At 42.1% G+C, this 18045-nt stretch overlaps 1 protein-coding gene across 1 annotated transcript; it reads left to right on the top strand.

The window, feature by feature from the left end:
• The first annotated feature begins 468 nt into the window (after window positions 1-468).
• gpr37b (G protein-coupled receptor 37b) lies at window positions 469-17697 on the top strand. The gene is made up of 2 exons (XM_077501286.1): window positions 469-2113; window positions 16120-17697. The coding sequence occupies exons 1-2, from the start codon at window positions 1088-1090 to the stop codon at window positions 16939-16941; spliced, it is 1848 nt and encodes a 615-aa protein (XP_077357412.1). The 5' UTR covers window positions 469-1087; the 3' UTR covers window positions 16942-17697.
• Window positions 17698-18045: the final 348 nt, after the last annotated feature.

Raw genomic sequence — 18045 nt, 5'->3', positions numbered from 1 at the left:
ACAAACCGTCCATGGTAGGCCGCAGTAATAGTAGTCATTCTTCACAGGAGATAAAGAATATATGCCTGTGAGCATCTCAATCTACATTGTCAACAATGTCTTACTCCATTGTTTGTGTTTCTACATACTAAAAAGTGTCATAAAAAAGGGTCATAAAGCCGAGACATGAGTGTCACTCTTTGTCTGTTTTGTATTCCTGGTTAGCTGTAAGCTAGCAGCCAATGGATTTCAGTATAATGTAATTTTATTTTATGTACTACATGTTGGAAATAAACACTCAATTAAAAAATGCAAAATGCATATTTCAAAATCAAATATGTCAGCTGAGTAAAGTCTTGTTTGGATGTTCAGGCGTACCCAAGTTGCATGTAAATATCACATTCCCTCACTTTATGGATATCACAGAGCCTCCAGTGTGTGATATGGAGAAAACCTTCTCTTTTTTTTTTTTTCCCGCATTTTTTTTTTTTTTTTTTTACATGTTAACGCGGGCGTGGCTGCTGCCATGTCCGCCTGAGGCAGTGTCAGAAGAGTGGGGGTCTGCAGCCGCGGTCTGCCCGCGGGGGCTTGTGGATGCTCCAGTGATGGATGAAGAGTGACAGATCGGGGTTAGCCGCCAGGGGAGTCCATTTTCTTTTGCAGTGAACGCCGCGATACAGCAAGAAGAGAGGAAGGCGTGAAGAGAAGAGAACCCCTCCTCCTGCTCTCCCTCCCCTCTCGCTCTCCACTCCGGTGCATCAGTGAGCTTCAGGCGGCTTCACGCCGCATTGACGCTGCTCCATCCCACTCAACTCACACACAGGGGGTTAAAACAGTTGGACGCTGGATTCTGGATGTCTTTTTTGGGTGTCTTTTTTTTTTTCCACGGATATGCAGCAAATTCCCTCATCTCCTCTTGGTTTCCTCCAAATGAGGAGGCGCTCCCGCACTGCCCGGTGATGATGAATGCAGACGCAGCACGGCCACACATTTGGATATAAACCCACAAGTTTGCGCCTCATCAATGCAACGATTTGTTTGTATATTTCTTGACTGAGACGGCAATTCTTCCGCGCTGTCCCCAACATGGCTGTTGACTGAATGGTACATGAAGGTGCACTTTCTGGATTACCAACTCCGCAATCCCCCCCACACGATGCAGCACCGCTCACCCGGGATGTTATTTGTGTTATTCTTCATCAATGCACATGTGTGTTTGTCCATGAGAAACGCCGGGCACCCCGCCAGGATTTCCAACGGGTCACCGCGGGACGTTCGCCAAAACAACGCCAGACACCACGCCACAGGTGAGTCCCCGGCGGAGCTGCAGGCAATCATCCGAGGGAGCTTTAACTCCACGTATCCATGGAAACGAGGGGTCGCGGGAGAAGCGAGGCGCTTTGCACACAACAAGCACGACTTGAATAGGGCGGTGACATCTGTGGAGGACGCTGCCCCGCATCGGGAGCCGACGTGCTGCCGTAGTAAGAGGATGAAGTTGAATGGCGGGCTGAGTGGTGCGGGCACGCTGGCAGGTGGACGCCACAATGCTCCTAAGCCCTCCTCAATGGGAGGAGGGGGAGCCATGGAGGGAGATCGACACAGGAGGGGCACAAAAGAGGAGAAAGCTTGGAAGAGGGGGAGAATTCGCCTGAACAAAAGCTCGGGGGCTCTGGCTCAGCCTCATGCGTCGCCATGGGAACCCATCCCCAAGCCGGTGGCCCTAACAGCCACCGACACGCCCTTTGACCTCTTCACCAAGCGGCCCGAGCGCTTCACCTTCCGGGAGGAGAACCCTTGGGACGCCACGCCGATCACGCCGCCCAGCTCGCAGGACTTCGTGGACGAGCTGAAGAACCCGTTCTACCCGGTGACCAGTGAGACATACGGCGCGTACGCCATCACCTGCGTCTCCGGGGTGATCTTCCTGGTGGGCATCGCGGGCAACGTCGCCATCTTGTGCATCGTGTGCCAGAACTACTACATGAAGAGTATCTCCAACTCGCTGCTGGCTAACTTGGCTGTGTGGGATTTTGTGCTCATCTTGTTCTGCCTGCCCATGGTGGTCTTCCACGAGTTGACCAAGTCCTGGCTGCTGGGAGAGTTCACTTGCAGAGTGGTGCCGTATATGGAGGTAAAAAAAAATATTTTTGTACCTTAGTTTGTACCTTTTAAGGGTCACTGGTACAGCAACCTTAAGCACCCCAATCCTGGTCCTCGAGGGCCAGAGTCCTGCAGGTTTTAGATGTTTCCGTACTCCATCAGGTCATCAGCAAGCTCTGCAGAAGCATGATAACGATCCTGATCTTTAGAATCAGGTGCGTTGCAGGAGGGAAACATCTCAAACCTGCACGACTGCTACCACTTGTCTGTAGCCTTACATGTAAACAAAAAGCTACACACACGCTTTGCCTTTGCCAGTTTGAGCCATTTATGCACCTTTTCTAACTACACAAAAAAGAATTAGGTCATTCAACATCATCTTTGTCGAAAATGTACCATGACGCAATGTATGTTTAATTAAATGAAGCAACAAACTTGTAAATTGTTGCATAACTTCTAAATTGCTGCAACATAGTATGAGTTCTCGCCACACAGGTGACTGTTCCACCGGCAAATTGCGGCATAAACAGACGGATCTGGTGTGTTCTTCTGCCAAACGCCATCTTTGTTTAGTGGAGGTTGTGCTTTTGAATCTTTCCCAGTATTGGATTGTGTTGCAGTGCAAATATGTCTGGCATCTTATTCCCTGAATTTTCTTTTAAACCGATTACGTATCAAAATAAGAGCATACAGTAGTGAACGCCTTTAGCCCAGTCACGTGATCGTGATGACGTATCCTGTGCGTAAACGACAGCTGCCGTCGTTCACTTGAATGGGAGTTTGCTGACGTAACAGGCAAGAAAAGGACTGCTTTCTATCCCAAATACTGCGGCAATTCTGTTCAGAGTAAAATCCTCAGCACGTCCGGTTTCATATCATTCCGTGTGGGGGTGGGGCAGTGGGTGGTCTCCTAATAGGGGCTAAAGCGTGCTTAGCACACATGTAGCATGGTCTGAAATACAAATGCTTGGCGAGTTCTCCGTGGCTGTACTGCTTTTGAAGAAGTGCTTCTTTGCTATAAGGCGTAATTCCACCCTCCATCCTAACACAGAAGAAGCAAGAAATAGCATCTATGCAGTGCTTTAACACTGCACATTAGACTATACACTTTTTTGCCCATAAATCTTTCGCATGCCAATCTTGCTTTGTCTCAGAGAAAAGTGATCATGCAAATCAGCGAGAAAGCAACAAGGTCTGCATTCTAATCCTCGCATGAACACAAAATCAATCGCATGACGATATAATTACATGAAATACATTTCATAAGTGTATGTATGATTCTCACACTTGTGACAAAGTTATTATTTTGCAGTGCAGTACTGCATTAGGATGTTAGACTTTGAGGTGTTGGGTTTCCTTAACTGGCCATAAAACTGCATAGAAACCGGCTCAGGAAGTCAGCAGATCAAAAAGGACCCTGGTTTGTCACGTGTCTAGTGAGAAGCCTCACCTGGCCCTCGAGACAAATACAAACGATACGTTTGAAAACAAAAATAAGTAAATCATTGTGCCTTTCTCTTTTTGTCACTTAAAGCGGTAATCTTTTGCACCTACCGGTAGTTTGGGAGCACATCTGCAACCTCAAAGTACATACGACCTTTTCGCACAAACACCGTCAATCCAGGACTCCCTCACCTCCCATCTGTCATTTCCCTGCACAGACAGCCACCTTTTGAATGACAGCTTGTTTACACCATGTTTATTCCTTCCCCTTTGTGCTCTCGTCGCAATTCCATCAGCGTCACCTGACACAAGACGTTTCCCTTTTGTATTTGGAACGGGTGTTTTCAACGCGACGGGTTTCATTTTTGGAAGGGCCATTGTCATAAAGTGCCCCGGGATGGAAAGCAGATGAAGGCGGGTTTGAAGGCTTTCCTTGTGAAATGAAGATAAATCTATTTGGTAGTAAAAGAGGCAATTGAAGGAAATGTTTTACAATAATGTGTTCTATGCAGCCCAATTAGTGGAAACACTGTATTCTAAGTAATATTGTATTTTGTGGAACACGAATAAAGCACCAAAAATCCAGACGTTTTAATCCATCTCAGGGGGGTGGCCATTTTGCCACTTGCTGTCAACTGAAAATAACATCACAGTTGCTCAGAGCTCAGATAACGACCAGTCACGGCTCAGCTTGCGAATGACCAAACTAAAAGCCCATATCTCTTGCTGAGGGTGCAAACGTTTGCGAATGTTTCTACTGGGAGAAGTAGCAAATGTTGATTTCTCGTCAGGATTCATTCAAAGTCGCAACATTTGCAAAACGTTCACCAACAGCTTTTGTGTTTGTTCTTGTTTGACATATTAAAAATGTCCTTGCGGAAAGAAAAAAACTTTCATATATAAAATGTGATATACAAATTTAAATACATAAATAAATAAATAAATAAATAATATAATAAAATAAATAAAAATACAAAAAACATAATAAAAATGGAAGAAAAAAAAGAAAGAAATGTTGAGCGAATGTTAAAGTGAATGTTTAGTAAACATTGCAACCTTGAACGAACCATGATGAGCATTCAACAAAACCTTCCTTCGCAAACAGTCACAAACGTTCTACCCCTCAGTGGGATGCCTACGGGCTTCAGAATCATACATGCGGCGTTGTCAACCTTGAGTATAAATTTCAGTGTACCAAAAACAAAACAAAACAATGTGCGTCTCGTACAAAAAAATGCATTTGCGTCCATGCAAGTTTGAAATTTGATATATAGCCAAAGGCTTATTGTCTCCCAGTGGAACACACACACGCGCGCACACAAACAAACACCCCAAAACAGCGATTGCAGCCGTCAGTAAATTCAGTGTGAGGGAATGTCAGCGACTGGCCTATATAACCACAGAAGCAGACGGCACGCATGCACAAACACTGTCAGCACACTCTACGCCGTAGATAACGACACCTTCAGTGAACCCGATTTTGTTCGGCATTCAATGGAGAGGTGCGACAGGCGCAGCAAAGATTTGGGATGTAGCCAGCCTGCATTATTTTAGAAAAGCCGCGTGGTCATGCCGAAGCCAGACAGTTGTGCACAGAGCAGCACATTTGGATGAGGGGCCGTTAGGGACAACATTTACGATTACCTCTCATATACACCAGGTCAAACAGTTGTTTAAGATTTATAGTTTACTTAATTACACAATACTTAGTGACCTTTTTTTTTTTTTTTTTTGTATCTTGCACTTGACAAATACTCCATATATTTAAATAAAAATAAAACTAATGCTAAAACTAAAAAAAAAAACTAAAACAATGCATTTTCAAAAAATAAATGAACAAACCCACTCTAAAAACTAATTAAAACTGAGTTTAAACAACAAAAGTCAAAACAAAAACTACAGTATATGAATAAGCCAAAAGTGTTATAACCCTGATCCACACTACTGAGCTTTTGCTCCCTCAGACACACTCGAAACTCTCTCATACAGTATCAAAAGACATGCACGCATTCTTAAAACTCTCATAAAACGCTCCCACCTTACCATTAGAATTTCACACATTGCACTGTTATCAGTATAATAAAGTGAAATCTGCATTTGAGTTGTGTTGGCTATTAGACATAATTCATGGTTTTCTGAAATACTCTCACACTCTCAGACAGTACTGAAATCCTTTCACATATAATACTTTAATGTGTGTATTGTAAAATACATGTTTTAATAGTGTGTATGGGAGCGTTTTAGTAGTGCATATAGCTGAAGAAATAATGAAAAAGTGCATTTAAGCTGCATGTATGAGCATGTTTCATTACTGTATGAGCAAAAAAAATAAATAAATCTGTATTTCCTTGATGGTTAACCCTGAATCATGTCCCTCATACATTCGGGTGAAGCTAGCGAGTTGCCATTAGCAGTGTGTTGTTTTGGGGGGGAGGTTTTAGACCCCAAAATATCAACCAGGGCAGGAAGCACGTTGACAGACTGTGTTCTGGCCCACTGTCAGGTTTTCCTGCTTGATATTTATTAAACACAAGAAAAAGGAGAGAAGACACTCAGTTCAAGGCTCGCAATTAGAGAACTGACTGGTACAATTCACTACTGCATTCTCTGAAAAAAGAATCCCCTCCTCACCCTCTCCTTTTATTTGGTTTACACGTCCCTAGTTCCATAGGTTTTCCAACCCTAATAATGCAAATGCAAAACGTATTTGGAACACATGTACTTGTCTATGTGTGTGTGCATGTGAGTGGAAGATTTCTGAGTACGTGTGGTCAAGTTTGCAATTATTTCTTAACAGAAAACAGCAGACTGGCTCTAACCATTCTGCTGCGTTAGATGTTCTGGTTCTTGAGCTTCTTGAGTCATCTTCTGTTCAGATAACATATAGCTGGGCCTTGTGAATGTGAGTGTGGAGCAGAGCAAAGCATTCTTCATTGCAAGCAAATGCATGATAACCTATATTTACAATTATTCCTACACCCACTACTGACAAAATGAGATCAAGGAAACATAATAGCTAGTAAACTCCTAATTTGAAGCATACAGCACGCCATACTAGTAGGCTACATCAACAAACATTTGGCATTCAAGACCATGAAGGCACAGTTGTTTGGAAGATTTTAATTGAAGTAAATGCCCCATGTCTTATTGCCTTAAAACAGCAATGTCACACATGGTCACGCATTATTTTGGAAGCTACAGTAGGAGACTATTCCCTTTGGATGAATGGGGGGTTGGGGGTGGTTTCCCCCAGACACATTTCTTTCCATCTGGCTTAATGCTAATTGTCTCTCATCATCACGGAACACAAATCTAACAAGTCCCTCAAGGAGTGCGAAATCCAAAGTGCGTCTTTTGCCACTTAGCCATTGACAGCCTTACTACGTAATCAATATGTTGCATGTCAACAATGTTATAAATATACACTGAACTGATGTTTCATTAGGTTATTAAGTACACTTACATATTGTAATGAGACCCAACACAGCAGATGCATTCGAAATCTGGAGATAATGCTTTTTTTTTTTTTTGTGGTTATAATGTAGTTGCAAGTGAAACGTATTGTTGGAGAAGAAAAGCTCGTTCTTTGCTTTTGTTCAGATAATTAGATTAGAAAATAAGATTATAATAGTTTGGGTTTTTGGCATTATAGTTTCTTTCTTTTTTGTCTTTTTACTTTTGTATTTATATTCAGTTAGTTCTATGATTTATTTCGTTTTGGTTAGTTATTAATTTTTGTTTAGTTTTAGTAGTAGTGTTGTTCCGATACCAATACTGGTATCGGCAGAGGAGCCGATACTGCATTAAAACAGTGGTATCGGTGACTACTCACAAGTAACATGCCGATACCATTAATTCTAACGCTGCACGTCATTAACTGATATGTGACATGCTCACTGCATGCCGATCTAATATATCCTATTGGCCCTTGAATGCTCTGAACCAATGACAGGACAGCTTTTTCATGTTGAGGAAAAAAAAAAAAACCTTAGGTATCGGTATGGTATCGGCCGATATTGCAAAGCTGGGTATCGGAATCGTATCGGGGGCCAAAGAATGGTATCGGAACAACACTACGAAGTAGTTTTAGTGTTAGCTTTATTTTTTTTTCCTCAATATATAGTGTATTTGTGGAGTGCAAAGTTTAAAAAAAAAAAAAAAAAAAAAAGTCACTGTAGGATTGTGTAACGAAATAAAATACAATTTGACTGTTTGGCCTGCCTTCTTCCATACAGCCACACATTGATACAGACAAATACATATAAAATAAAGCAATTAAAGTAGGGCTGTCAAAATTAAAGTGTTAACTCTGAAGATTAATTTAATTTCATTAAATTGTTTTAAAAAAAAAAAAAAAAAAAACTGTTTGATTTACTGGCGCGAAGATGGACAAAAACGGCGTATAGGTAGTGTTAAGGTTCCGGTACGACCGGAGAGTGGATCCCAGAATCACAGAACACAGAGGAGTAAGCGAGAGGTTTTATTCACCAAAACACGTGAATATGAACATAAAGCGCTGGACACAGCCAGGAAAAAGGTTAACAAAAGGTGCTTGCAAATTGCAAGGAGGGAAATTAACACAACACAAAAAGACCCGAAGGCGACAAACCGCAAACACAAGAAAGCAACAACTTATTATAGCTATGAAACGCCACATAAAAGTGGGAATAAAAAGAGACGTAACAAAACTTACGTAGATGAAAATCGAGAATCTTGGACTATAATAATTAGAGAAGGCGAAAAACAGTAGAAACACTAGACGACGGCTGTGAGCAGAGGGAGCAACGACCCGCCAGTGGCTGCAAGGAGTCCCAGTCCTTATGAAGGCCCAATAGGTGATGCACTGCAGGTGTGGTGCAGGGGACACGCCCCTCTCATTAATCAGGCACTGTGAGACAAGGAAAACACACTGAGAACCCAGCAACATGACAGGTAGTTTGACGCTTGGAGAAAGTAATTTGCACATGTTACAAAGCTCAATTCAATAGCATATTAGTCTTTGGCTGCCCTGCGATTGGCTGGCAACCAGTCCAGGGTGTCCCCCGCCTACTGCCCAGAGCCAGCTGAGATAGGCGCCAGCAGCCCCCGCGACCCTTGTGAGGAATAAGCGGTCAAGAAAATGGATGGATGGATTAGTCTTTGGCATATCATCTCTGAACCAAATATCCTGCTCCAGTTTCCTCCACGGGGCCTCGCAAATCAACCCTTCTGAAGTGTGCTGCTTGTGGCACAACTAAACATGGAAGTGAGAAGTTTTGAGAAAAAAGATGCCCTGGAAAGCTGAGTCCATTTTGATCGTTTTGTTCAACAGCTGTATTTTACAGGAGACGAATTCCATTCAAGGATCAAAGAAAGCTATTAGAACAGGCTTTGTGTCTTTCTAGTTGATGATGTTACATTAATTTCCAAGTATCTTTTACAAGCTTTGTAGAAGAAGTAGAACAGAAATCTAAAAATGTGATTCATTGCAATTAATTATGGAAAATTGTGCAATTAATTAGTTTAAAAAAATATTGCTTGACAGCACTATTTTAAAGTAAAACCTGAAAGCTAATTTATAACATTTATGGACAAAGACAAAAATGAAGCACGTATGTGGTCTTGTTTTAATTTTTTTTGTTAAACAGCAAAACAGTGTTTCAACTTTAGTGTTTTTTGTTTTTTTTTTCATTAGTTTTCACTAGGGGTGTTAAATAAAATCGATTCGGCAATATATCGCGATCCTACATCGCACAATTCTCGAATCGATTCAATAGGCGGCTGAATCGATTTTTAAACTTCCATTTTTAATGAAAAAATATTTAACAAAATGTCTTACTTTGGGTTAGGGTTCACACGCAAGCTTACATGTGTGAGTGAGTGAATGAGTGAAAAAAAAAAGAATCCGTGCATACTGTCAAGTTGCCACGGGAGTGACGTCATGCAGCCGACAAATTCGCCCGGCCCCGTCTGCAGACAGTGAGTGACACGCCCCCCCGCCATCCCCCGCTCTGCGATTGGCTGGAGGGGTAAACAACTGTCTGTCCACAGGAACGTCCCGCTGTTGACAAAACAAACACAAAATGGCAAAATACAGGCTGGGGGTTGGGGGTTTAGGAAAAAAGCACCACCACACATTAACAGAAGCCCAGAGGTGTAGATTGTGAAGGAATTCATGGGTATAAATCCTGTATTTATATAGTGCATTTTATTGAGTGAAAACGGAAGATTGTGCCTTTAAGAACATGCATGCGGGTAACCGACAGGTATGCGATGTGGTTTTCATACCAACAACTTCTGCACACTTGCAGATAATTGCAATTTTGGCTTGTGTAACACGTCCTGCTTTTCTTCAATGTAGGACCATGTAGTTCAGCATCTTTTCTACGCACACACATGCAAAGTTAGTGGGGCGGGCTTATCCAGCAGATGGTTGGAATGGCCTTCCCGCCACTGATCGCTGCCCGCAGCTATTCTCCCTGCATCAGCTATCTGTGATTAGACAAAAGCCTCGGGGGAACGCACACGCTCTCGCACACAGTCAGGATAGTATTGAAGCATTTTGTGGCACCCGCTTCATTTAGACACACATTATGTCTGATGTCATGCCTTCACTGCATCGCAGCCCTTCACCATTGATTGTTAATTGGACAGGATTTCAATCATTCAGCTTAGTGGCTGTCCATTGCCACACACGTTATTTTCTTTTTACTTTTTCAGCACATTAATTATAGACAAAATATTTTGTTCTTACTGCTGCAAATGACTCAAACAAAACATGACACGTGGGCCTACTATTAAATGGCAAATTGATAATTGCGAGAGTACAACTGTGAAATATTCACGAGGTGATTTGCGTGCTTGAGTCGGTTGATTGAACAGCTGCAGGGACAGGCCAATAAACGAGGCCTCGCAGATTAGTGAGGAATAAAGTTGGAAAGCGCATCTGTCCGTCGCAGCACCTCCATACAAACTCCAACGACCTGGAAAAGTGACTTTAGTGGCAGCCTGGCTGAAGGCTGAGAGGCAAATGTTTTTTACTTCATATCTGAGGGAAATATGCCCCAGACCGTGATGTCATTTAACAGAGGAGGAATTTATTGTCCAGAAGAAAGTGCCTGCGAGATGCAATAAAACACAGGGAGCGGCATCACTAAATGGGCCTTTTGATATTTGCTCTCATGAGAGGCTCTACTTACGCTAATTATTGTATTTCATTTTGTTGCACACTGTGAGAACCCTCACGGCAATTCAAATAAAACATTATTAGGCATGTAATAAAATTTCCAAAAGTGTGTGGTAAGAGTAGGGTGACCAGATTTGCAAAATTAAAAACCGGCATGCTATATATACAATACATTTCACCACATTTCATCGCTAGTATCAATCTTGTAACATTGGAAACGTACAGCTAGAAAGGACTACATTTCCCATGATCGTAAGATGAGAAAACAGGAAGTAGTTGTAGTTCCAGTCACCTCCAAAATGGAACGCCAGGTCACCCTCAGCAAGGGTTGAACAACTAAAGACTTTTTTGTTACCCATTATAATCTAATTAGAGTCGCGTCGACATCGATAAATCAATGACGTCATTAATTTGTTTGATCACAGTACAACAATGGGATTGTTTTAAGATTAGCTGAGCTTGGAATAGCCTAAAATGGCCAAGCTAGCTGCTATTATCAACCACAGCCATCTTGAGTGGAAGACAAGATGTAAAAATACGTGATTGGCAATTACTCAATTTAAAGTTTTGAACTTTGATATGTAGTAGTGAAGTCTAGTCGACTAGTCAGCTAATGGGTTCAGTACATGAGCAGAATTTCATGCATTCCAATACTCGTAGTGCTGTCCCTGCATCGACTTCATTAGCTTAACTTTGTGTCAATTAAGAGCTGTTATAAATTTATCAAAGCTCGAACTAAGCGAGTTCCATCGGTTTGCTCGTCAAAATTTGTAAATTGATCCCCGTTAATAATAATCCCTGACTCGCAAAACTGCGACTCCCAACACAAAAGTAGTGAAGCGTTATTATAGTTTTGGAATTTTCATTTTAGTTTTTATTTCGTTTTGAGTTTTGCTTTTTAAATTATTACTTTTATTTAGTTCTTAGGGCGGTTCTGTTAGTTTTTTATTAGTTTTAGTTATTTAATAAATGCTTAGTTTTATTTATTTTTTTTAAGTGTGTATAACTTGTGCACAATATTAAAAAAAAAACAAAAAAAAACACCATGGGAGCGACGTCATCTGAAGGTGCTTTTCTATTGGCTGCTGCTAGATGACGTCACTTCTGTGTGACGCACTTCCAGATGTCTTCCGGTTAACATCAAAATAAATCTATTTAAAATCATCCCCAAAGGCTCGTGCATTAAATTAATTACCAAAGCCTAAAACGAAGGACATTTTTGGTATAATTATTGTTAGTTTTAGTTTTTGTAAACATAAAATGAAGTTTCAGTTAGTTTTCGTTTTTTAAAAAGCATTTTCGTTTTGATTTTATTTTTTTAATGAAATTGTTTGAATTTTAGTTTTAGTTTTTTCATTAATTTTAGTTAACTAAAATAACCTTGGTACAAAGCAGGGCAAATATTTGCCAACAGAAGAAACCACATAAGCTCCTCAAATCTATCCAAAAGTTATCTGAATGCTGTCCACTATTTATATATGGATACCAGTACAAGTAAACTCTTCAGTAGTCACTACTAGTCACCAATAAAAACATACCAAGTACCAATACCGCAAGTACTTTTGATAATAAAATTCCCTCTCCCACAAAAACTACAAGTTATTGATGAAAGACCTGTATAACCCAATACCTGTAGTATTTATTCTTAAAACAACCAAGTCCTCAAATGAAAAAGTAAACAAAAATGACGGTACATGCTGCACGCAGAAAAAATGGGGCCATTCGAGTTGACCCATTTGAAGCAGCCTATTGTCAGACACTCCCAGGCTGGCAGATGGATGATGGTCGAGTTAGGATCTGGTGGAGTCGCTATGGCAACACACAAACTAAGATGTGCTGTGTGTGTGCACATTATCCCCATTCATCAGCTGATAAGTCCCATTACGCTGACAGTGACAGCAGTCACATGGCCAGGCAGGCTCCACCAGTGCTTGTTAGGAGCCAATTAATAACTCGCAGCCATTGTGGCACCGTCGCACCGGAACTTTAATCATAAAGTTAATGACCTTTTACGAAATAAACGCAAAGAAGGACGCTGCACTGTATCACCAGCTGCTCATATAGACCACAACATGAAATCATGTTGCAGCCTTATTCCAAGCTTAAAGGAATACTTTACTTATTTAGCCCATTCTAGCAATAAAAAGTTAATATTTTGTCTATAATTAATTTGATACTTTCATTATCTTCACTTTCATTAGTTTAAAGAGATACTTTACTTATTTAGCCATTTTTGGCAGTCAAACATTAATATTTTTCCTATAATATTTTTTTTTTTATATTTTCATTATTTTTCACATACAATTAGTACCTTTTAAAAACACATTTTGCAACTTGCTGTAGACTAAAAATGACATCACAAGGGCTCAGGTAACCAATCACAGCTCACCTGTTTTTTAGGTTTGGTCATGTGACATTCACAAGCTGAGCTGTGATTGGTTATCTGAACCCTTGTGATGTCATTTTCAGTCGACAGCAAGTTGCAAAACGTGTTGTTAAACGTACTAATTGTACATGAAAAATAATGAAAATATCAAATTTATTCTAGGCTAAATATTAATGTGGCTAAATAAGTAAAGTATCCCTTTAAGGCTGACGTTATACAATGCAGCCTTCATAATGGAGCTTGGATATTAGTCATTTATGAGAAATTTTGAAATTGAAAACCAGGCCAGACCATTGCAGCAGACCTGTGTAATAATAGCCTTTTCAACATATAAATTATACATGAACCAAAATGACTGTTTAAATATGGATGTATAACTGAGCCAAGATGGGGGTCCCATTTTGCACTGAACCTGCCTGAGCTGGTTCAAGAAGTGAAGTGAATCACTTGTTACAGCTCATTTCTCTCAGTCTTGACACTTTTGAGTGACTTTCTGTCTGCAGGCGTTCCTCCTTTCTTCCCATTTCCATTCTTCTGTGGCTGTTTTCCCTGCCTCATCTGCATGAAATCCCATCCCCTAACACGGCTTTGTCACGCCACCAGGCCTGACTTTTGGACTCTTCTTATAAAGCTCAACACCCCCCCAGAGAACAAAGCTTGTTTGTGGCGGCTCCCTGCTCCGCCCCAATGCTCTGATCAAAGTTGCTCCTCCGTGCCGCTGTTTAAAAGACACTCATGCAAGCATGAAATATTCACCGTGTATTTGCATGCTTGTCATATTTGCGAAAGAAGATGAGGTGAAGGGAGGAAGTGGGTGCCTGTATGGGCATCGCAGCAAAGCCTCGTTGTCGGGTGACGGGGATTTTGACCCTGCACTGTTTCCGCTTTCGAGCATCTTGTCAGAAGTGACGTGATGTGCAGATGGATTTTTTTTCATCCGAATTGGCAGGTAGCATTTTAACCTTGAAATGTGTGGACTGGGGCTTTGCGGCCGCTTTAGAGTGCCTCGTTGTAATGTGGAAATGCCCTGTGACAACCCGCTGAGATGTACTCCAGCCGAAAGATGCTTCACCTAGCATCCATTTTTCCAGGGAAAATTGTGAGTGGAGAGAATGGCTTTTTCATGATTTTGAAGTCTCATTTGTATGTTATTTTTAATCATACAAATTTGGCTTAGTTCGGGTTAACTTGTCTCTCTTGTGTGTCTAATTTAGAACCCATTTTTTTCTGCTGGGCATTTTTTTTAAACTAATTTTGACTCTTTTACCACGTTAGAACAACATGGGAAAAAATTTGGGTTATATCATGTTTTTATTTGTCATAGTGGACGCCAGAATAATATGGCTATAACGTGTTGTAAACTTACCAAGCTTATATGTAACATTTTTAACTCATTCACTCCCAGCCATTATCACTGAAGCAACCCCCTTCGCTGCCGACTGTTTTACTGGATTTTGATTTATTTTGCAAGGCCCACAGAATATTGTGTTCTCTTGCTATATACATGGAACCTATGGGGTATATGCCACGGAAGAGGCGGGACGTAATTTTGCACATCAGTTTGTTTCCGGTCCGTGTTGCGAACGCGCAACTGAGGGGCACAAAGTTGGAAGCACAAGTATTTTTGATGCAGCCCACACGTCGCAAACTGAACTGGAAACAAACTGATGTGCAAAAACAGTCCCGCCTCTTCCGTGGCATATACCCCATTAAAAGAAAGACTAGAGTCTCTTCTTTCATCAGGAAAAAAGAATTATATTTCTGTTTCCATTTTGCAGCAATTAGCAGTAGAATACAGCTAAGTTTCATCATTATTCACAAACACCGGGGGCAAGAGCTTTGTTGCAACTCTCTTATACTCTGCTGCCACCTGCTTGCCGTTTTTGTAATAAGTAGCTTTGCTTTAAGCGTTCTCTTCAGTTCAGAGGCTGCATCAAAGCCTTCTGTATGTGCTAGCGTAAAAAACATATAAATATGTTTTTGGGACCATGACGATATTTAAACTATAGAACGTTTTTATACGTTTTGGGGAGCAAATGAGTTAAGATGAACATTATGAAAATCAACTTGTGATTGTGATTGGTTAGCTAGGATCCAATCACGAGCCAGAAGTGTTGATCCCATCCAAATTATGCGTTTTTATTGGTCTAACACACAAATATGTCTGTCCACTGCAACCATCTATGGATCCGAAGGGGTTAATTTTCACTTAACTTCTTAACATAGAATACCTTTTTTTTTTTCAGTGAAATGACAGAATTTCATGCATGTAAAGAAGTCATCATGTGTGCATGTGTATATATCCATCTCTGTCCAAGAAGTTTGTGTTTCAAGGAGCAAAGCCGAGGCTCATTGAGGCCATCTGGGATGTTGCCTGTGATAATTATATTTGATGTGACAGGAGGGACTTCTGGAAAGAGGGATGGGGGGTGCCTGGTGGCAGTGCTGATGACGGGTTATTTGAGAGAAAGGGATGTTTAATGTGGAAAGAGAGGGTGAGGAAGTAAAAGTCAGTGGGAGAAAAGCCAGACGGCATGATGAGGATGTTGGGAATAAAGGGGGTGTGGTGAGTCTGGATTGGGGCTGTTGTTGCTGCAGGCCAGTTCATGAGATAGTCGATGCAAGGACACATAAACACACGAATACACACTCCAGCTGCTGAAGAGGAATACTTTGCAGGGTGCCAAACGGGCTGTTAATCCAACAGATCCTTTTGTATGAGGAACAATGCTCCTTGTGAGCTTTAATAGCAGCTTGCAGCCTTCTGTTAAGTGTCAGACATCTTCACCCTGTCTATTTATTTAGTGCCTGTTTATGCTGTGAGGAAATTGTCTTTAAGATTCTGCCAAATGGAATAAATGCTCCTGTTCGTTGTTATCCCATTCCCAATGAAGAATGGGAATCCGACAGGCTCGGCTGCAAGTTCAGAGGTGTGTTACATCAGATTAGCATTTGTCCTTCTGGAGGAACAATGCGTCGGCTAATGGATGTTGGCTTAAATGTGACGTTCTAATCCTCAGGCATTCTCTCCGCTCCTTTTCAGGTGGCCTCTCTGGGCGTGACAACCTTCACCCTGTGCGCACTGTGCATCGACCGCTTCCGGGCGGCCACCAACGTGCAGATGTACTACGAGATGATCGAAAACTGCACTTCCACCACCGCCAAGCTGGCCGTCATCTGGATTGGCGCGCTCCTGCTGGCGCTGCCCGAGCTGCTCATCCGGCAACTGGTGGTGGAAGATGCCGAAATACCGGACGAGCCTCCGGTGGAACGCTGCGTCATCCGGATCTCCACGGGCCTCCCCGATATGCTCTACGTGCTGGGCTTGACGTACGAGGGCGCCCGGCTGTGGTGGTGCTTCGGCTGCTACTTCTGCCTGCCGACCCTCTTCACCATCGGGTGCTCGCTGGTGACGGCGCGGAAGATCCGCCACGCCGAGCAGGCCAGCGTGCGCAGCAACAAAAAGCAGATCCGCCTGGAGAGCCAGATGAACTGCACGGTGGTGGCGCTGGCCATCGTCTACGGCGCCTGCGTGGTGCCCGAGAACATCTGCAACATCGTGTCCGTGTACATGGCGGCCGGCGTGCCCGAGAACACCATGTCCGTGCTCCACCTCCTCTCCCAGCTGCTGCTGTTCTGCCGGGCGGCGGTGACGCCCGTGCTGCTGCTGCTGCTGTGTCGCCCGCTGGGCAGGGCCTTCTTGGACTGCTGCTGCTGCCGCTGCTGCTGCTGCAGCCGCACGCCCTCCTCCACCACAGCCAGTGACGATAACGAACACGAGTGCACCACTGAGCTGGAGCTGTCGCCGTTCAGTACCATTCGCCGGGAGCTGAGCAACTACACGCCAGCCGGCTCTCACTGCTAAGATGGACGTCCGTTTGCCTTATCCAAGCCCATCCGGGGCACGTGGTGGAGGACACAGTTCAGGCTTTGTTTCTTAAAACGTTCGACAAGCAGAAAAGCATTAAGCTCAATTCACACTGGCTGCGGAACAGACGCGGTGCGTTTTCCGTAGGGCAGCCATACGGACGCCGCAAGGATAGAACGCGTTCAAGTCTACGTGCCAATTCACACCAGGTGCGGCACAGTGCGTCTGTGGTGCGGAACGAATGCGGGGATGCGGAAGATTTCCGCAAGCGTTCTATTTTTTATGGACACCGCATGCAAATTTTCATAAAGCTGAGGAAATTACACAAGCCAGACAGGAAGTCGGGCGTTTCGTATCAAATCAAATATCAAATCGTGTCAAATATTTCAAAATAAAACCGTTTGCGAACTCGTTTATTTTTTTTTGGGAGGCAAGCTAGCTAACTACATAGCATGACATGAATCGGACATTTAAGACAAAAAAAATCAGCTCAGACTAAATTAACTCATTCACTCCCAAAAACATATTTATACGTTTTTTAGGTTTTTGTTTGCTAGAGTTTTTGTATGAAGGCTTTGATGCAGTTTCTGACCTGAAGTGGTCGCTTAAAGCGATGGTAGTTATTACAAAAAAAAAAAAAAAAAAACGGCCAGCAGGTGGCAGCAAAGTATAAGAGATCAACCAGGTCCGTGTTGCAACAAGCTCTTTTTCCCAGTATTTTCAACAAGTTTGTGAATAATGATGAAACTTAGCTAATTCTAATGCTAATTGCTAAAAAACATAAAAACTGATATATATATATATATATATATATATATATATATATATATATATATATATATATACCGTACCCTCTTTTTTTTTTTTTTTTTTTTTTTCCTGATGAAAGAAGAGACACATTTTTCTTTTGGTAGGTTCCATGTTTTTATAGCAATACAACATGAAAATGGCTGGGAGTGAATGAGTTAAACATGACAAAATAATACTATTTAAACAAAAAAAAGTACTTACCTATGGTAGAATAGCCATGGTAAAAGTCCCAGAAACAATGTCCAAAAATCTTATCGATGTGACAACAGGCAAACGTGGCTATTGTTTACA

Source organism: Festucalex cinctus, chromosome 16, assembly GCF_051991245.1.
Source record: "Festucalex cinctus isolate MCC-2025b chromosome 16, RoL_Fcin_1.0, whole genome shotgun sequence".
In the NCBI taxonomy this organism is placed as follows: domain Eukaryota; kingdom Metazoa; phylum Chordata; class Actinopteri; order Syngnathiformes; family Syngnathidae; genus Festucalex; species Festucalex cinctus.
Note: the sequence above shows the minus strand (reverse complement) of the source record. Positions and strands in the feature narration are given on the sequence as shown.

Bases quoted from the DNA above. Each gene is read 5' to 3' on its own strand.
- gpr37b (XM_077501286.1), top strand. From the start codon at position 1,088: ATGAAGGTGCACTTTCTGGATTACCAACTCCGCAATCCCCCCCACACG. The intron at 2,114-16,119 runs GTAAAAAAAAAT...GCTCCTTTTCAG, and splicing joins GAGTGGTGCCGTATATGGAG to GTGGCCTCTCTGGGCGTGAC.